The 22,004-nt window shown below is 38.2% G+C and overlaps 1 protein-coding gene across 1 annotated transcript in view; it reads left to right on the top strand.

Moving 5' to 3' along the window:
* The window catches only part of SGK1 (serum/glucocorticoid regulated kinase 1), a 109,866-nt gene that overhangs the window by 64,837 nt on the left and 23,025 nt on the right, over positions 1–22,004 (top strand). Inside the window, exon 3 of the mRNA XM_082405715.1 lies at positions 14,322–14,397. Coding sequence (XP_082261841.1) covers positions 14,322–14,397 — 76 coding nt within the window. The remainder of the gene's footprint in view (positions 1–14,321; positions 14,398–22,004) is intronic.

Below are 22,004 nucleotides of genomic sequence, written 5' to 3' on the forward strand. Positions count from 1 at the left end.
AGCCTTTAAGAATGTTTTGAGCTATTTCTGCATGAATTATATTTAAATCTCAGGTTTATTGTTTTCCTTTTTTGGAAATCAGGCTGAAAATGATTACAGTAGATTCAGGTATGCAGATTGTAGTTCATTAATTTCATTAATCCCTCTGAAGTTTCAGACCTTCAGAAATGGTAACTTTGACTGGCGCTGGCATATTCAGTATGGGTCTTTGGGAAGTTCAATAAAGTGCTGACCTGGCATGTGGATTTTCATTCACCTTGGGTGAGAACCAGGTCCATGGGGAAAGTAGGCAATGGAAATAATGATTGAGGCCCTAGAACTTAAAGGAAAATCTTCACGGGGGAACTTTGATACTCCCTGTCTCCCTTTTCCCGATGACACAAAATGAACCTGTCATGGATTGGTGCTAGAGGGCCTTATCTTTGCACAAGTCCAGAGAAACTCGAGAACACCAAACTATAAGAGAAGACTGGAGGTAGGGTACACATGCATTCACGTTCATCAATAATTCTGTGCTGAAGGAAGCATGAGATTATAGCTCAAAATGAATATAATTTTGTTTGTTGTTTTTATAGTAACACTTTATATCAGGGCTTTTTCCAATCATTAGGACATTCATTCCTATACTCCATTTCCTAGATATGGACAAAGCAGTTCTGTTTGCATTAAGATAGATAGACAGATGATAGATAGATAGATAGAATTACAGACATAGATGTTACATAATTTTTAAATTATGAAGATAATATAAAATATTACTAAAAAGCAAAGAAAGAAGAAACAAAAGAAAAGCATCCATAATCCCACTACAGTAAAACAACAAACATTGCTTCATGCATTGACTTGTTTGTCCTTCATGCATTGACTTATTTGTCCTTCTATACACAATTGAAATACAATTTTATGTTGTGATTTCTTTTATTTAACATAATATGAGTAACATTTCTCTATACCAACAAAAACATTTCAGAGGCACCATGTGAATAGTGGCTATCTTTCTTTACTCAATCATTTCCCCATTAAATGTTAGGTTGCTTCCAGTGTTTTGTAATTATGAACAATGTTAATTCAGCTTTATGCATATAGATTTATGAATTATTTATTTAGGATAAATTACCTAAAATGAAATAAATAAAAGTATTGAGAATCTTTTTTTTTTGTTTAACTTTTATTTATTTATTTATTTATTTTTGGCTGCGTTGGGTCTTCGTTGCTGCGTGCTTTCTCTAGCTGCAGCGAGCGGGGGCTACTCTTCGTTGCGGTGCGCGGGCTTCTCACTGCGGTGGCTTCTCTTGTTGCGGAGCATGGGCTCTAGGCGCGAGGGCTTCAGTAGTTGTGGTGCATGGGCTTAGTTGTTCCACGGCCTGTGGGATCTTCCCGGACTAGGGCTGGAACCCGTGTCCCTGGCACTGGCAGGCAGATTCTTAACCACTGCACCACCAGGGAAGCCCCTAAAAGTATTGAGAATCTTAAAGGTCTTAAAATACATTACAATAGCTTTCAGAAAATGTTTTGAAAATTAAAATACAATGAACAACCTATGAGAATACCAGGTTTCCTAAACCTTTGCCAGCATTGAATATTGCCATTAAAAAAATTAGTTCTGTATATTATTATGAATATAATTTTCTTTTCAAACATGAATATTCTAACCAAATACCATCATTGCTAACCTTGTCTTTTTATATGGGGAAGAGTCAAATACATATTATTGAAAATATATGAGCAGGCATTTTCCACTAAGGTTTCCAATGAGTAGCTTGAATTATTTGAGGAATGTAAACCAGTGCATGGTCTTCAGTTATAACCTACCTAAGTAAAATCCTTGAGACAGATTTTCCATAACATCGAAGGCTAAAGTCTAACCCATCCTGAGGAGAGTTACATAAACTGTTGTGTTCTGAACTGCTTTCCTCCAGCCTTATTCAGCAGCTCAGATCCTGTTAATTATCACATCAAACTCTCATGCCCTGAACTAAATACCTTTTTGCATACAGACTTTTTAGTGGCTTAAACTGGGGAACAAGGTATTGGTAAAAGAAGTGTTGAGTTTAGGAAAGAAATTACAAAGACTCTAAGCAAGACTTTTCCTTTTCTTTTTACCTGATTTACCCATTTCTGACCCTGAGGCCCCATTCTTGCTCTTCTCTACAGAGAGCAAAGTTCAGAGATGTATGTGTAAGCATGCACGTACACACACACACGCACACACACACACAGAGGAAATCACTGCATATATATATCTGTGTCTATGTGCATGGGCCTTTTCTGGAAGATCCATGAGAAACTATTGGTGGTGATTACTGGGGTGTGGGATTGGGGACAGATAATCAGGAATAACCTTTCCCCTTAATAATCAATTTAGTGAAGAAATGGATTACTTCCATGAATGCTCAGAAAAGATATTCTTCTATCTCCTTTAAAAAACTAAGCATATTTGACCAATATAAATGGAATTGGTACTTTTGTGGTTATAGAACAAATGTAACAGGATGGAGTGACATTAGCAGATGTTGATGTAATAGACTGTTCAGATTCATTTTCCTGTATACTCTTGACTGCTACAGGTTTACTCTTGTTGGGTTAAAATACTCAATGGAAAGAGCAAGGGAGGTTTGGGGACCAAGTAGAAGTAACTAACAAGCACAGTATACTTGAGACAAAGCCTTGCCATAAATCTACCCCCCAGTATCTCTCTTGTGTGACCCCAGTGATTTGTAGCAACCAACCACAGCAAGTACAAGACCTGAATTTTCATTCTCTTTGTAAAGAGTATTTGGAACTCCCCATGGGAGACCTTGGGATACATAGAAAACAAAGTAACAAAAGCAATCATCTATATCTGTTTGCCTAGGACACACTTCTGTTTTGAGCAGAATTGAGTAGTAAGATACAGATAAAAGTAAAATCATGGTTTACCATTCATTTATATACCAAGTATCTATTGATTGACTACTGAGGTTAATGCTAGCTAGTATGCTACTATGCTAAGGCACTGGAAATTGACTGGTGAATAATTCAGAACAGAGTCCTTTTTCTACAAAGTTTATAGTCTAGGAAGATCTAAATTATAAGTAATAAGCAATAGAAAAACTTTGTTTTATTCAGGAAGTATACTTTTTGTGCCTTTTTTTTTTGCTTCCTCTCTTTTCCTTTTTTTAACTTCTATTTCCTGGAAATGGAGAATTGTCCTTAATTAATTTTTTAGCATTACTTTGTGAAAAGGTATCCTATTTAATCATCTTTATTTCCCCACAACAAACTAATAATTTAAATAGTAATATATTTTACACCATCTTTGAAGAAAGTGAACACTGATGTTATTGAGAATGAATTCCATTTATTCTTCTCTTTCAAACAGGTTTAAAAGGCAGATATATGCCCTAACATTCAAAAGAATAAATTTCAAATAAAATGTTCAAATAAGATTTTATTAATATACTCATGTATAATAGTTATAATCTAAGTCATTTGACTTCAAGTATGTTTGTATTTGGAGGCAGTGTTGTATAGAGATTAAAATCCTGGGCTTGCTAGCTAGCTGCATTTACTTTTTCCAAGGTACCTCAGTTTCCTCATCTGTAAAATGGGGATAATGATCATAGTACCTTTCTCAGAGGGATGCTGTGAGCATAAGGTGAGTTAGTTAATGCGAAGCACATAAAACATAATGTGTTTCCTGTTTGGGTTTAATTGTAGTCTTTTGCCCTAGAAGGCTGCAGCTTATTTATCTCCTTACAAGGTTTTCCAGCAGTGCCCGCTGCTTTGCTGGCCTGGGTGAGAGATGATCTCCTTGCTTCAGTACTTAGGTAGCTCACAGACAGACTCAAAGGGACATACACTCAGGGACATACCCTCTGGGACCAGGAACTAAGAATGCAGGTTGGGGGGATAGGCGGAGGGCTGGCTCTTCAAGATTGTCACTAAGCTGGGGAGGGGGGGAGGGGTGGGGTACAGACAACTAAGAACATTGCAAAGCTTTCCTACAATTTTTAGATTTCCCCTTCCCCTCTTTTATTCTGCCTTCACTTGGTTACTGTAAACCTTTGACTGTTTTCCAGAGTTTTAACAAATTTAGTTGACAATTTTTGCTTGCTTTTTGATGTTTCTGTCAGGGTACAGGAGCTTGGAGGGGCGTACTCTGTCATTTGGCTGATGTCACCCCCCTGGATAAGATTTTAAAGGTTAACTTGTCCATACTTCCTTTCTCCCCCAAAAGGAGACAACCAGAGTACCCAGAGGTTGTTCTGAGGATAAACTGAGCAATGAGATAATTAATGTGCCTGGCCCATTGTAACATTCCATTAAAAATTTTTAGTAATTATTATGCTAAAATATAGTGTGACTTGAAATGCATGATATTCTAAGTCTAGGAAAACTTCAATACCAGATTGCAGTGACCTTTACTTCCTTTTTAAGACAGCTAAGGGTAGCACCATTTCTTCCTCAATAGTAGTCTCCTGCTTTTAACTATCTGGGATGTCTATTTGATCCTTGGCCAAACTCTGGATCCACAATTATATTTCATATATATTACAGGATCTCTATAAGGAATGATAAAATACAAAATTCATGTAAGGATTTCCTAGAACCCACTGAAAAATAAATAGGAAAGAAAATATATACAGAAAGAAAAGGCAAAAGACTTCCCTGGTGGTCCAGAGGTTAAGGCTCCACGCTTCCAATGCAGGGGGTGCGGGTTTGGTCCCTGGTCAGGGAATTAAGATCCCACGTGCCATACGGCGCGGCCAAAAAATAAAATAAAAAGAAAGAAAAGGCAAAAGTAAAGCTGCATATGGAAAATACCTGCAAAGGGAAACAACTCATGCAGAATCTTCTTGGAATACGCACAAACTCACATTGTTATTCTGCTTACTTCCCAGAAGTTAAGAGCTCAAGTGATCTGGCTGGGATCAGAACCTGCACCCCTTAAAGTTGAAATTTAGTACTTAATAAAACTATCCACTTCTCCACAAGTTATATAGATGTTTTTCATTCCCTGGACATTCTCCCACTTATTTCTCCATGGGCCTAATGACCTACCCACTGAATACCAAAAAGATGTTGGATAAAGAATCATTGTCAAGATGTATGATTAACTTGGCTAAATGCTAACACAGTTTCGCAATGAAAACCTTAATCTCTGCCATTCAAAACTTTGCAAAAGATGTATGCACGGTGGTTTTGCTTATGCAAAAAATGCATTTCATAATTGTCATGTATTGTTTTTAACATATGTTTCATATCAGATACAAGAAAGGTCAAATGAGAGCTAAAAAACTGTTGGCCGGATTTGCTATGCATGAGTCTTCCAGCACATCTGGGAACCTCTGTAGAAAATTAACTCAACATTCTGGACTCTTGGGATGGCCAGATTATTAACTGTTTTTGCAGAAGCACTCTGTGCAAGCCAAGGCATATAAGAAATATTTTTAGACCTGTAGACCATTAAATACTGTACAGTTAGCTTCCTGCATGAGAAAAACAGCGGGTACTTAAATGGAGATGTCTAGTTCCATTCACAAAGGGAAAAATAAACCATGCATTTGTTGGCAATGGCATTGGACAATTTAGACTCTATGGTTAAAGTGTTACTGGAAAATTGAATATCAGACTTTTTTATTAAAATAAAATTAAACATTAAGAATTATAGCACAGGGCTTCCCTGGTGGCGCAGTGGTTGAGAATCTGCCTGCCAATGCAGGGGACACGGGTTCGAGCCCTGGTCTGGGAAGATCCCACATGCCGCGGAGCGACTAGGCCCGTGAGCCACAACTACTGAGCCTGCGCGTCTGGAGCCTGTGCTCTGCAACGAGAGAGGCCACGATAGTGAGAGGCCCGCGCACCGCGATGAGGAGTGGTCCCCGCTCGCCGCAGCTGGAGAAAGCCCTCGCACAGAAACGAAGACCCAACACAGCTATAAAAATAAATTAATTAATTAATTAATAAAAAAAAAAAAGAATTATAGCACAGAGCAAATTATAATTGTATTGGCCTTGAATCTGATATAGCTTCTGTATAGGTAAGCAGTGGAAATATTTCTCCTAGAACCTCACACAAAATCTAGATCCAGATTTCTACTTTTTTTTCTCCTCCTGTCAAATACCTTTTTGGAGGTAAGCTCAAGGAGAAAAATACTAAGAAATATACTGTCATTTGCAATGAGAGATTCAAAACATTTCTCTTTTGCCCAGGAAGCCTAGGAGTGGATGTTTGTTCATCATTTAACTTAGGCCTGGGAATCATTCTTTATATTACCTTTAGACGGTACAGTGACCCTGAAATAGCCATATTTAGTCTCTTCCCTGTACGCGGTAGATAAATACCACTTAATCCCTGTTACTTCTGTGTGGCAGAAGTTGGTTTAAGCATGTTAGAGATTCCTGGGGAGCTTGAAAATATACTGACTCCCCAATATCTTCTCTTCTTGTGTTGGGCCCGGACACTGGTATGTATTTTTTAAGTTCCTCATTGTAGTGTGTTGTCATGATTGAAAACCAGTGGAGAGCAACGTGTCTTAGATGAAGGAAAGAAAAATCTGATCATGGACTAGACATGGATCAGTCATGGACAAATCCAAATGATTTATTGAATGAAGTCTGAATCTATGCAAAGAGTTTTGAAGATTATCTTTTCCCAGCCACATGGTGTGTTAGTCAGACAATAACCTGAAAAATGAAAAGCCAATCATTAATAATTTTTCCAATAAATATACTTAATAGCAGAGTATAGCCGAAACAATTTTCTACATCTTTACGCAAAGAAAAAAAATGGTTTGAATGATAATGTCAGGAGCGAAATATCAGGTCAGGTCCCAGCCTTACTGCTGGGCTGGGGAGAAGTTTCTTTCACTCCAAATCATTTACAGAAGCATCAGCTACTCTGAGCTGACCCCACTCTAAATCACTTCAGGCCCCCAACACCAGGAATTTAGAAGGGTTAAAACACTAGAGGAAATAAAGACACATGATTTAAACCACTACATTTTGCCATAATGACTATCCCTTTCACTCAAATAGCTTAAGTTGAGTGGGATTTATAGTCTTCATTTTTAATTGTTTAGAGATTAATAATTCAATCATACAGCAAGTGTTTGTTGAATGCCTACTATGTGCCAAGCACCCCTTTAGGACTCATGAAATTTACAAGAGACCATTAAAAAAAACACAATTATATATGAACACAATTATATAATTATATAAGAACATAATTATATATGAGATGGTGTTAAGTGCCATAGAGAAATATAAAGCAGGAAGGGGAAAGAAGTTTCCATTTTAAACAGGGTGTTGGGAAAGGCTTCCCTGAGGAGCTGACGTGTGAGCAGATATCTGAAAGAGATGAAAGTTATGCAGATGTCCAAGCAAAGAAAGTTCCAGTCTGAGTGCTCAGCAAGCACAATGCCTAGAAAGAAGTCTTTTTACTTTTGCCAATATTATTTGCACATAGATAATTCAGTTAACACAGTAAACTTTTTCTACCAAAAGACTCTCTCTTCCAGCCTCCATTCTAAGTCATGATACTCCTGTTAACATGTATGACTATATAATCATGGATAATAATAACTCCTACCAATGACTGAACCCTAGAAGAAGCTAAATCTAACCTTAAATCTAACTGTAACTTTGCCAGTTTTTCCAGTAAGGAGACTGAGCCTAAGAGAGATTATGTAACTTGCCCAGGGTCACATGCATAGTCAAGTGTGGGGCTGCCATATTTTATTCCACGTCTGTCTGACTCCAAAGCCCATGCTCTAAACAGCTATATCTTATTATTTCTATCAACTTTGATCTAAAATAAACAATAAATGCAAGGAAGTTTCTCTTAACCACGGTGGATGTATTATAAACAATATAAATAACTTCTGTATCTCCTTCTGTAGGTCACTTTACCTCCTCCTTCAGAATCCATTTTCCCATCCATTAAATAAGGAGCTGAACTAAGTCATTTGTTAAATCTGTTCTACCCACAAAATACTGTGATTCTATGATATATTCACTTTGGCCACTTTAACATCTTTTGAGTCCTACCAAATCAATGACATAGTCAGTAAACATGCATTGATTGCCTTTTCTGAGCCAGGCACAATCTACAAACTCCATGACCCCAAATAATTTTTACTTAAGAATTTAACTATATGCTTTGGTATAGAATTTATAAAGGTTTGACCTGGATTCCAGTCAAACCAACTCCATGTGCCTGCTTTGCTTTGTGTTTTAACTTACAAATGCAGATGTGTATTGTTGATTTGGCAATATTATTGAAGAAATATGTAAGAAGGTGGACTACTTTAAAGCATCTAAAATGACCATATATTGCCCCACTCCCTGCTCATGTCACCCTATTTGTTGCCTCCATCATGCTCATCTCAATCACCAGCGTTAGAAAATAAGTTCCATGGGATCAGGGACACATCCATCTGCTTCCCATCTATGCATGTGGCTCCTAGTACTGTACCTACTATACCATAGGTTATCCACTAATATTTACTGCATGAAATGTATAATTAAATTACTTTCAAAATTGAGGATAAACCCAAGTTTTAAGAAACCAATATCAGCTCTCAACTGACATCTTGAAATGTAACAGTGGAGACTTGGACTCTATAATCACTAACTTAAGCTACATTACTCTCTAGTCCTCAGTTTCCTCGCTCATAAAGTAAGCAAGAAGGGGAGAAACAGTGTCTTCCAGCCCCCCAAGTCGCTGATCCTCTGAACTCTACCACTGGTGTAGAATATAGAAAACATCTAATTTAACAGAGGTTTAACCTGGATATCTTGACTTTATGAAACTGAAACATTTGCTGGGCCAGGCAGGAGACATAAATAAACAAAATGGGTGGGGTGGTAAATTGCCTTTAGCAATTCACAGTCACAAGGGCTAAACTGAAAAATATAAAATCCCAGTAAGGACACAAGTGAATTAAAGCCACAAAAGGAAGAACAGTTGTCTAGTTGCTTAGAATCACTGTATCTTCAGGGGCCAAGAATAGTCCCTATGCTCCATGTTATATGGATGTAATTATCCTTAAGCAACTGAATGAGGATGAGTCAGTAGCTTGTGGAGACCTGCATGATAAGACTTGTGATCTCTGATGGGATTCCTCGACTAAGCTCTTGATCAGACTTCTGCTGTCCTTGTCCAAACCATCATCTTCATGAGGGTGGAGGTTAGTGATACTAGATCCGCAGACTGTGGGATGTTTGCTCTAGTGAAATAGTGTGGGTGGATTCTCATCCTGCCCTGTGTGCGGTGGAAGGTTGTAGCCCGAAGGTGGAGGCCAGAGAAGCCTACCTGCACATGACTGTGTAAGTGAAACCTCACCACTAGGCACCCAAAGGGGATCTGGTCCGAGCAGGTTAGAGATGAGCAAGTGCTCCTAGGAGGACTGAAGACCTAGCACATGAACAGGGGACCACATGTGCTTGGAAAGCCCGCCATGCTAGCTTAAACACAATACAGAATCGTCCCTTTAGCTGCCAGCAACTGTGGACTGCTGGGACCACACACCAAGTTCCAAAGTTCTGAAGTATTTTGGACTCCTCCATCTTCCCTCATGTTCTGCCATTTATCAAGTCTTCCCAAATCATTCCAGCTGTGCTTCACCTCCATCCCTTCCTTCCCGCAGTCACGGTTCCCACGCCCATCCTCCTCTCATCCACTACCTTCTGAGGGTACAGCAGCCTCCTAATCTCCTCCGTTTGGGTCTTTTCTGACTCTGGCCTCTCACACAAACTGCCAGGGCTCTTGAATTTCCTCACAGTGAAGCACTCATTGACTTTCAAAGCCATCCACTATGCGGCTTCCACCTAGTTTCCAATCATTTCTCCCAGGAGCCTTCTACTCCCATGAAATTGTTCAACCAACAGTTGCTTAAATACACCTTGCTAGGTTTTGCTCCCACACCTTTATTTGTATTGTTCCACCCACTTTGGATACTTTTCTACTGGCTGCTCACCAATCCAAGTGTTGCCAGTATTTTTTTTCTTTGGCTGCGCGCCACGCAGCATAAGGGATCTTAGTTCCCCGACCAAGGATGGAACCCACGCCCCCTGCAGTGGAAGCGCAGAGTCTTAACCACTGGACCACCAGGGAAGTCCCGCCAGTATTTTGAAAACCTGTCAAATCCTGCCTCTTCCGTGAAGCCTTGCTTAACAGCTTTGCCTACACTATTGATTCTTCCTTTAAACCCTGACCAAAATTAATAACCATACCCTTTCTTCACATTGGGTTTGGAGGTACTTTTTTTTTTTAATTTATTTTTATTTATTTATTTATTTATTCTTTGGGTCTTTGTTGCTGCACGTGGGCTTTCTCTAGTTGAGGTAAGCAGGGGCTACTCTTTGTTGCGGTACACTTCTCATTGCAGTGGCTTCTCTTGTTGCAGAGCACGGGCTCTAGGCGTGCAGGCTTCAGTAGTTGTGGCACACAGGCTCAGTAGTTGTGGCACATGGGCTTAGTTGCTCCGCAGCACGTGGGATCTTCCCAGACCAGGGCTCGAACCCGTAGTCCCCTGCGTTGGCAGATGGATTCTTAACCACTGCGCCACCAGGGAAGCCCCTGGAGGTACTTAGTATCAGGCTGCATTATGGCTTTGTGGATGTCTATGTGCTGTTCCCAAATCACAATATAAAGTCCAAATGATCAATTTTCCTTTGTGTCCTTGTAAAAACCAGGGTAGCATCTTAAACAAATGCTTAATAAATACATTTTGGATGTAATAAACCCATCCAAGAGAAAAAAATCAAGGAAGCCTTTTCTTCCTCCCAGATACACAGAACTGAATTCAAAATTAATGTTTGCAGGATGGTTTTACATCCCGTGATAGTGTCCAAGGGACATTTCTAAAGCCTTACTAGAGCAATTTGAGAAGCAAAATTTCATTTCTCTAAAGTGTTCTTGCTTACTTTTGAACATCATGGAACCTGAGATGGGAAAGAAGGAAAAAACCAAAGAGCTCACTGTGGATTTCGTGAAGGGTCTTGTGAAGCCACTTGTGAAGGGTCTTGTGACAACTCAGCAGGACTGACATCTGATATAGACTTTTCTTACTTCTGTGAAGTACCTGAAACTGTGGGAGTGAGTTTTAGGGCATTGCTTACAAACAGTTGCAGTATATATAATTATGAATGAATTTGCATAAATTTGTGCTAAAAATATAAGCCATGAGCTCTATAGATAACTTGCCATGGGTACTTTGGTGCTTGGGAATCATGAAAAAAACAGCATGATAATAATACTTCCATGATAATAACACAATGAGCAAGAAGTCATTCTTGATGACTCTGAATTTAACAGGAACAACTTCAACAATGTAGAAGATTTTTCCAACAAATAGTGATAAAGAATTATTCATAAGTAAGTGAGATTTGGAGGAATGATGTTTATTTGACACAAATGCCACAAAAACACAAGATAATTAGAGCTGAATGCAGGAAGAATGCTCATACATGGCAAATTTCCCAAATGGGTCCATAGTTATAAAATCAACTAGGACTTTCCAAATAAAAAAGTGTGGATAAATAACAATGAATTTTTTACTTTCACCCTGTTAGATTTATAGGTTCTTAGAAACATTTTAATTACTCACATCTGGAAATAATGTTTGTAGTCCTTCCCTAGTTGTTCCTCAAAACCGATTCCTTATTTCAGGGGCTATTATCTGGCCCTGACCTGGAAGCTCCTAGGTGATTAGCTCACAGGTCAGAGAGGATGTCTTCTGGGGTACAGTGATCTCAATAAAGAGACTTAAAACCATTTCATGAGGAACAGTGGAAGGGAAGAGGGCCAGCTAACCTGGGAATGGAAGACTGAGGTGAGACATAACAGCTACTTTCTAATATTCTAGGTATTATTTTATTAAAGAGAAAGTAGATCTCTTCTGTGTAACTCAGGAGCGAGCTAGAACCAGTGAGGAAAGTTTCAAGGATCCAAACTTCTGTTCAACTTGCAAAGAATTTTCTAACAAAGGGAGTAATACTTAGTGGAAGAGGTAATTCCTTTGAAGGAGTTTAGACTGGGGCTGCTTAGTGAAATTTGAGGGGTGTTTTTGCTTTGCCACTCAAAATGGTGTTCACGGAATGGGGCTGGTCTACGCCTTTTTTTTTTTCTTTCTCCTGGAGATTTATATTTTAATGATATTTTTTTATCACAGTTTGACTCCTAAAATGATGGTTCCTATCAATTAAAACAAACTACATTACCAGGAAATCCATTAATAAAATGTAGACCACTTACATATTTATGTGTGAAATATTTCATGTGTGTATCTGATATACTAACAGACATAGGATGATGATCTATTCCTAGATGTTCTTGTTGGGGGAGGGGAGGTAAGAACACAATATGAAATCTAACTTCTTAACAAATGTTTGTGTGCAATACAGTAATGTTAACTATAGGCACATGTTGCTAGGCAGATCTCTAGAACTTAATCTTCTTACATAACTGCAACTTTATATTCAATGTATGGCAACTCCCCATTTCCCTTTCCCCCAGCTCCTGCCAACCACCACTCTGCTTTCTGCTTTTACATGTTTCACTAATTTAGATGCCTCTTATAAGTAGTATTATGCAGTATTTGTTCTTCTGTGTCTGGCTTATTTCACTTAGCATAATGTCTTCAAGCTTCATTTGTGTGGTTGCATATGACAGGATTTCCTTCTAAGTCAGAATAATATTTCATTGTATGTTTATACTACATTTTCTTTATCCATTCATCTGTCCATAAGCATTTAGGTTGTTTCTACCTCTTGGCTATTGTGAATCATGCTGCAATGAACATAGGGGTGCAAAGAACCCTTTGAGATCTTGATTTCTACACGTTCCTTGGTATTAGTTCAGGACAAGAGAAAGAGCTTGTGCCAGATTGTAAATGGACACACTGCTTCCTTCATCAGTAGAGATTTGTTATGGAAAGAAAATGTCAACAGAACTAAACAATGTACTTAGTGACATTCTTGCTGCAATGGAAGGAAGACTTTGAGTATTTTGAGTACTTTGACTATTGCTGCAATGGAAGGAATTTATCCGTTAAATAGTAAAATACTAGAGAATTTTCACAGTAATCAAATTATCACACTACAAAATATATATAAATGGAACATCCATTTGAACACTAAGATTTATATTTCCCCAATTGAATATATGTTTGAAAGTCACACATCACAATTATAGAAAATTGCAAAAAAAAAAAAAAGGATCATTACCGTTCCCTGGTACTTATTGAAGGATTCTATTAGTTGGATGTGATGTGCACCAGGCAGAGTCTTTAGGTTGAATAAGTAATACATATTGCATATATGCATGTGCTACTATTTAAAAATAAAGATTCTGTTATAATTATAAAATAAGAATTCATATTAAAGTGCAACTGAATTATGTGTTTTCCCAAGCATATATACTAAAAGTACCATCTCGGCTACGTAGAAGTCCAAAATGCTTTTTATTTTATTATTTTTATTTTTTTGCCCACGCCACACAGCGTGCGGGATCTTAGTTACCTGACTTAGTTCCCTGACCAGAGATGGAACCCATGCCACCTGCAGTAGAAGTGCAGATTCCTAACCACTGGACCACCAGGGAATTCCCCAAAATGCTTTTTTTTTTTAATTTAAATTTATTTATTTATTTATTTATGGCTGTGTTGGGTCTTCGTTTCTGTGCGAGGGCTTTCTCTAGTTGTGGCAAGCGGGGGCCACTCTTCACCGCGGTGCGTGGGCCTTTCACTATTGCGGCCTCTCTTGTTGCGGAGCACAGGCTCCAGACGCGCAGGCTCAGTAGTTGTGGCTCACGGGCCCAGTTGCTCCGCGGCATGTGGGATCTTCCCAGACCAGGGCTCGAACCCGTGTCCCCTGCATTAGCAGGCAGATTCTCAACCACTGCACCACCAGGGAAGCCCCCCCAAAATGCTTTTTATGTGATGGATATTCTTACATGACAACGCTTGCTAATCATGCAGGGCCTCTGCATCCAGCTGTGTAGTTTGTGTTATGCAAAAGGCACACAATGAGGGAGCAAGTAAGAGGCTGAACTCCAGCCCCCATGAGCCCTGGCAGTGAAACCACATCAGGCGTAGGGTCACCATCCATACCAGTTTGCCCAGGACTGAAGGGTTTCCCAGGATATGGGGCTTTCAGTGACAGAACCAGCATAGTCCTGGACAAAGCAGGCATGGTTGATCACCCTAATCAGGTCACAGATGCACTTTATGTTCTAGTTTCAGCCTTGGAATCTTTTCTGTAGAACTGTAGGCCTGAAACAACTGAAACAGTGAAGCCATCTTTTCACATCATTTCTTTTCTCCTTTTGTTTTCAAGGTGAAAGAGCCATGTAATCATGCCAACATCCTGTCCAAGCCTGACCCAAGAACCTTCTGGACTAATGATGACTCAGGTATTATTGGAAAAATACATTCTGGCCCTGTGATATATAGAAAGCATGCGGCGGTAAAGCCCCACACAAAGGCAAGGTTTAGGGGAAATTTTTGGTTTTGCTTGTTTGTTTCTTTATACGTAGTCCAACACTTGAATGCACTTCACAGTCACTTTTTTATAAGTCCCTTTATTTTATCTTCTTTTTCAATTTCTAAAGCATGTATACCATTAAGTACAGCTTGATGAATCGTGAAGTATATTCAAGTGTTGGGGGAACAAAGCAATGAGTCTATTTCCTGGAGTGGAGGACAGAGAAATAAGATAAGGTGGGCAAATATACTGATCCAAGTGTCTCTTCCAAGGGAAGGAAGGGATTAAAAACCCTAAGGTGAGTCATATTCCAAATACTCAGTGGAGGGCAAGTATGACTTGCACTATCAATCCCAAAGTAGAAATCTAATCAGAATCAGAGGAATGCTACTTTCTGAGATCGGAGAATATGCTTCATGTGTGTAATTAAAAATTACACTCGGACCAAGGGTAGGTATGTTTTTATAGGAAACTGAAGACATAACATCTTTTCATTCTTTTTCACAAACACATTGAACCATGAGGCCTAATGACACCAAGTAAAGACACTAGAACTGAGAAGAGAAGGTTCAGTAAAAGAAACAAAATAATTAAGAGGGTGATTCTAGAGCTTTCACCTTCTCTAATTAAATAGGGTCTAATTAAGTGGAGAATTGTGGTGATACCTAATATTTGTATTAGGCCTCACAGTTTGTATATTTGTACAGATCTCAGTGTGTTCACAAAAACCTAATTTAGTGTTTGGGCCAACCCTATGAAATAGAAGGGCACACGTGAGAGATGAGATCAGATGCTGAAAGAGGGTAGCTGACATCCAAAGCTCATGAGCAGAGAATGTCAGGACTGGGAGGGGGATGGAGAACCTGTGTGCTCAGTTCTGTATCACTCTTCCTAGGAAGAAGCAGCTCTCCTCTGAGAAGCAGCAGGAGCTAAATTGGTGCTTTAATCTTTTCTTTATAAAAGAGAGTCAGAGACTATGCCTATTAGCAGAGGCAGGAGGGGTTGGAGAGAGAAAAGCACTCTGCTGCCTTTTTTTCAAAGACCAGGTTTACCGTAAACTTATTATCAATTTCATCTGTCAAAAAAATTGTTCTGTCTTGTTTTATGTCTTTTGAAGAAAGATGAAGAAACATGAAAGTGAATTGGCCTATTTATGCCATCATTGTGGTCCATTAGTAGCACAGCCACAAAATAAACAAGCTGTCCACCGGCTAATACTACTATTAAGATCTACAGCACGTATGCTGTGAAGGAGCCATGTAGAACAAAACATAACAATTAAAAAATGAGTTATTTTTAGTTTTTTAAGGAACTTCCATACTGTTCTCTGTAGTGGCTGTATCAATTTACATTCCCACCAACAGTGCAAGAGAGTTCCCTTTTCTCCATACCTTCTCCAGCATTTATTGCTTGTAAATTTTTTGTTGATGGCCATTCTGACCGGTGTGAGGTGATACCTCAATGTAGCTTTGATTTGTATTTCTAGGGAGACGCAAGAGGGAGGAGATATGGGGATGTATGTATATGTATAGCTGATTCACTCTGTTATACAGCAGAAACTAACACACCATTGTAAAGTGATTATACTCCAATAAAGATGTTTAAAAATAAATAAATAAATAAATGATTCTTAAAGTTATGCAAAGAGAATGGAATTAGAAGGGAATCTGTACAGGCCAGATCCAGAAAATGCTGCTTAGGTACTTTTTGGAGCTGGAGAAATTATGTTACAAGAAAAACTACTGCAGAACGTGTATAGAAATAGTAAAAGGAATGCTCTGGATCTACTCATCTTACAAACTTTTTAAAAATTTTTATTGTATCTTCAATGGGGTTACAAAGATAGTATCCCTTCTGTAGTAGCAGCTCACTTAATAAAGATCCTCTCCAATAATCAATTCCTAGACTAAGGTCTATGTTTAGTGCTTTGGTGGGGAGAGGTAGTTGTTCAGTCAATGACTGAGACATGGGTATTACAATCTCCACCTATGGTGGTAGAATTATCTTTTGCTTTTTAAAATTCAGTAAATTTTTACTTTATATATTTTGAAGCTCTGATATTAAGCACATACACTCTTATAATTGTTGTAAGTTCTTGATGAATTGTGTTCCTCTTTATCTCTGGTAAAAGTCTTCATTTGAAGTCTTTTTTTTTTTTTTTTCTGATATTAATATAACTTAGCCAGCCTTCTGACACCTACTCTTCACGTGATATATCTTTTCTATCCATTTACTTTCAACCTATCTGTGCCTTATAGTTAAAGTGCTTGTCATATAGACCTCATAGAGTTAGGTTTTCCTTTTAAAGACTATCTGACAATCTCTGCTTTTGCTTGAAATGTCTAGACAAATTACACTTAATGTAATTGTTAGATATAACTATACCATCTTGGTATTTGTTTTCCTCATGACCCTTCTCTTCGTTTGCTGTTCTTCCTTTTATGACTTCTCTAGAATTATTTGAGTATGTTTTAGAATTCAATATTAATTTATCTATTGGCTTAGTGGTGGCTCTAAGGATTACAATTAATAACTAAGTTTTCACCGACCATTATAGAAAACTTCAAACAGTATAGGTCTATTTATCCCACTACTCCTCCCATGCTTTACATTATGGTTGTAATATATATCACTTCTACATATGAGATTAAACCAATGGTATAATGTATTTAAAGGAAAACCATCCTTTGTACTTTCTGAGATGTTTACCATGTCTGATGTTCTTCATTTCTTCTTGAAGATCCAATTTTCCTCAGAAATCATTTCCTTTTAGCCTGGAAAAACTTCTTTTAGTGTTTCTTATAATGCAGTGATTCTCTGGCAATGAGAATTTCTCAGTTTTCTTTTATCTTTATGATATGGCTTTATACATGAAAATATTTTTATTTAATTCTTGAAGGATTTTTTTTCTAGATATAAAATTCTAAGTTGATGATTTTTTTTTTTCTTTTATTGCTTTAGAGATGCTGGTCCATGGTCTTCTTGTCTCTATAGTTTCCGATGAGAAGTCAGTGATGATTTAAATTATTGTTACCCTGAACGTAATGTGTTGTCTTTCATTGGCTGCTTTAATTTTTTTTTTTTAATCTTTGGTTTTTATCAGTTTGACTATGATGTATCTAGAATAGAATCAATGTTCTTTAAGATGTAGAACTCTGAGGTTTAGGAAGTTAAACACTCTTCTAGTCTATTAGTAGTTTTCTTAGAATTTGAATCTGAGGGATGCAATTGTTTCTGCTGTAGTTTCTACACTGCAGCGTGCCCTTTCTTCATCAGGACATCAGCACCCCAACTAAAACTTCTCCTAGATGCCTTCAATTCTGTTAAGTGTAAACACAAGCTAAAGCAACTCCACAGCCTTCTGCAACATGTAAATTTATAAGCCTGCATATGGATTGTTTACGAATACAATATTCTAGTCATAGTATGAAGTTTATTAGGGTAACTTTTCCCAGTTCCTGAAATAATTGTGTTAAAATGGTTCCATCATTTCCTCCAGCAAATATATTTCAGTGAATGGATTATTTCCATTCAAAGCCAGCCATCATCAGAGAGTATTTTACTTATTTAATCTAATGTATAGTCTCGATACACAGTTTAAGTAGAGTTCAATATTGGAGGTAACTAGTCAAGATTGCTTGATAGAAATAGAAGTTAAATTAAAAAATCTTTTGTTTTGAAGTAGGGAATTACTGAGGGTTAGCTCACCCTGAAATTCCACCCTGGTGGGATTGCCTAGATTTTCATACCCATTATCTTTTTTGCGTGACTACCAGAGGATGGGGCTGGCTGCTCAGTTGCCATATGCAGATATGGTAGTTGGAGAAACAAAAGTAATTTTTTTTTTTTTACCATCTTTCTTGGAGTATAATTGCTTTACAATGGTGTGTTAGTTTCTGCTTTATAACAAAGTGAATCAGTTATACATATGTTCCCATATCTCTTCCCTCTTGCGTCTCCCTCCCAAAAGTAATTTTTTTTTTAAAAGCTTTTTTTAAAAACATAATATGAAAGTAGCATATGTTCATCATAGGAAAGAAATGGAAAATTAACCACCCATAATCCTCCCACCCACACTTTTTTTCATTGGACTTGACTCTCTTGTGCATTCCCAGCATTTGTTCTGACAATAAGCAAACAGGCTGCACTAGTTTAGGTTCTTTCCTATTATCTTTGTTTTTAGGCCTTAAAACCTGATTTGTTTGTTTTGGCACGCCTTTGTTTTTCAATTGCTGGTCCTTCAGTAGCCTGTAACATCCTCTTAAATGAGAATTTCAAGGTAAGATGAGTTTCCTCACACTTTCAGAATGTGTGTTTTTCCAGGTACTATGATTGGCAACACAGATATTGGTCTTTACTTAGAGGAAGTCAGATAATGAAGCAGTTAAACAATAAGGTTTCTTTTGCAAGGGCCATGATTTTAACTGGGCACCTGTTTTGCTAGGTAGGAAAATGTAGCTCCTTGATGTTCTCCCTGGGCTCTTACTTAAAGTCACCTTTTAACAAAATGCAATTCTACCCTTGGGATGTTCAAAATGTCTAGATTTCTTTCAAGCAAAAATTAAACAGGAAGATTCATTATTGTGCAAATTTTTTCCAGAAGGAAAACTAAATTTTCCCTTATATTTTCAGGATTATCATTATTTCTTTATATTTTTTAATGATTCATCACATTTTAAAATTCAGCCCAAATTTCTGGGGATGTAGAAATCAATATAAAGAGGTATATTCATATTTATGTGGGAGCAGTAATTTTTGTACCAAATGTAGAAATGAAAAGATGCATAGTTTGAAAACATATGGACTACAGAAATATTTCAGTGTTTCAGAGAATACATAAAATTAGATCATTGCGTTAATATAAGGAGAGGGAGGACTTCATTCCATAGATCTTTCAAAGTGGAGAAAATATAACTTCTAGATTTTTTTCTTAAAAAGCAAAGCACTCTCATATTTAATATCCAGAAAACTGTTGCTTCATTCCTCAAGATATGGAATTATCTAACCCCCTCACCCTGCCAAAAAAAAAAAAAAAATGTGAGAAAAGTTAAACACAATCTGCTTACACAGAAACTTGCCATCTGATACTTGTTGACCAGTGTAGACTTTGCCTCTTGCTATTAGAGATAAACCATTTGGTAAAAATCTGTGGATACAAGAAGATCTCTTAAGTAGACTGACCTCATTACTCAGGTCTTAACTAAAAAAGGTAGCTATCTCAGTAATGAAAGCCACCTTACCCACAGTGAGAAACTCCAAATATCACATAATGCCACCCGTGGGAGCAGAGATGGAGGTAGGCTTTGGAAAGAACAGGGGCGCCATCATAAGAATTCTGTGCTCCTGGCTGCTTCTGACTTCCCCTACTTCTGCCGCTCAGAGCTTTCAGAATCAAACTTGGTATTTATTCCCTCCATCTTAGATCAGGAAGCCACAATCACCCTCAGTTTTCTGAACCGCATCTCTTTCAGCCAACTGGACTCACATCAGTGCTGACCAGCAGACCATCTGGCCATGCTTCCCAGTGAGCCACGCACGGAGCAGCAGGAAACTGCTCAACACTTTACTTTCTGCTGTGATTAGTGCTGTGAGCTCTTGAGTAAGGCCGCCTGCCTGAGTTTGCCACCAAGTTCAATGCTTATTACCTGTGTGACCTTGCAGGAATGATTTCACCTTTCTGTGCTTCCATTTCTTTCACGTACAAAAATAGAATATTATAATAGATCATAGTTTTGTGAGGGTTAAAGGACATAATTCAGGTAAAGGTACTTAGAACTCTGTCTAGCATATAGTTAGTGGTCAATTTATGACAGCTCTTTTTACTTGGAGAAAGAATTATGTCATTTATACAAACCTGAACCCTCATCCCCCCGCCATATATAAGGTCTACAATCTATGGGTTGAAAGAAGAATACATTTTATTTTGTCATTACTCTTACTATTTCATACTTTTCTGAACCCATAACTTGTTTTGTTTTTTTCTTCTCTCTGAACCAAGAAGCTCATCATTCACTGTCTTCTGTTATCTGGGTCCCCATACACAGCACTGATAAGCTTCCTGAAAATAAACATATGGCTGGACATAAAACCCTCAAACTGGAAAGAACCTTAGACATTGCCTATTCATTTAGATAAAATATTGCATTCTTAAGCAATGGTCTGTAAAGCAGAAACGCACTTAGTTTTGCATGACTTTAACCATTTACAATGGCTTAGAGGGTTCCCAGTTCAAGGACAGGTTGTTTATTCCAGTGAGTAGCAAAATGTCATTTCAAAACTTTTCTGTTGAAAGTTACTTAGAGTCACGCGCATCTAGCATTTAAGTTTGATAGCAAAACATTATCAGATCCGATCCTCATGATGGTCCTGCTGCCTAGCGTGTGAATGTGTAAATATGTGACTATAGACTCATCCAACTCAGCACAGAGAAGCCCCCTCCTTCTCCCTCGCATTGTGTCAATTAAGTTTTACAGTTGGAGCAAAGTCTGTTTCTCCCTTTGTTAAACTCACAACTTTCTCTTCCTCTTGATTATGACCAAAATTACTCGTTATTTCTGCTGTTTGACTCAAAGCTAAACTAGCAGTTTTTTCACAATTTTATTTTTCTGATTCCCCAGCATTCTTTTTTTTTTTTGGCCTCGCTGATTGGCATTCGGGATCTTATTTCCCTGACCAGGACTCGAACCCGTGTCCCCGGCATTGGCAGGCGAATTCTTAACCACTGCATCACCAGGGAAGCCCCATAAGTTTGTTTTTTATGTCTGTGGATCTATTTCTAGAAGTTCATTTGTATCATTTGAAAAAAGGGTTTTAGATCTTTGCCTTAATATCAGAAATATTTTATCTGGTCAAATGTAAACGTAGTTTACAAAATTTGAAGAAAAATTATTTACAACTTTAAAATTGTATGTAATAAGGAGAATGGGCCAATGACATGAAAACAGGCTTTGCGTGGGATGAAATGGCCCACAGAGAGGGGTGGGTGCAGGATGGAGAGTGAGGGATTAGGAAGGGAGGGGTGGGATGGATGGGCTGGAGCCTAGTGAGAGGGAGGTTTGTGTGAATCCAGGATGCCCAGAGTTGAGAATAGAATTAAAATTTAGGCAGCAGTGAATCACCAGGAGATGAATAGATGAGGTGCGTTTTAGAAACCTTTCCCGATCACACGGTGTACCATCCTCTGGGTTTCCCATGCATGTTTTAGCTGTAGGAAGATTCCCTTGAACCTGGAGATTTGGGGCCCATGGGATGGGTACCACGCAGTATTACTTTAAAGGGTCTGCATTTGCTCACCCAACCTCACCAATCCTCTCAGCCCCAAGAGTGTCCAGCCTTATGTCTCATCCAGCTGTGGGTCTAGATGTGGTCAATCCAGGTTGCATCACAGCCCCTGAACGAATTTTGTAAGAATTTCTCTCTTTCACTGTCTTTGTTTTTTTGTGTTTTTTTTGTAATTTATTTTTATAATGGGGTTTAGCTGATTTTCAATGCTGCGTTTATGCCGCTTTACACCCACTTGATTCACTTACAGAGAGA

Source organism: Balaenoptera borealis (assembly GCF_965194805.1).
Source record: "Balaenoptera borealis genome assembly, chromosome: 9".
Lineage (NCBI taxonomy): Eukaryota > Metazoa > Chordata > Mammalia > Artiodactyla > Balaenopteridae > Balaenoptera > Balaenoptera borealis.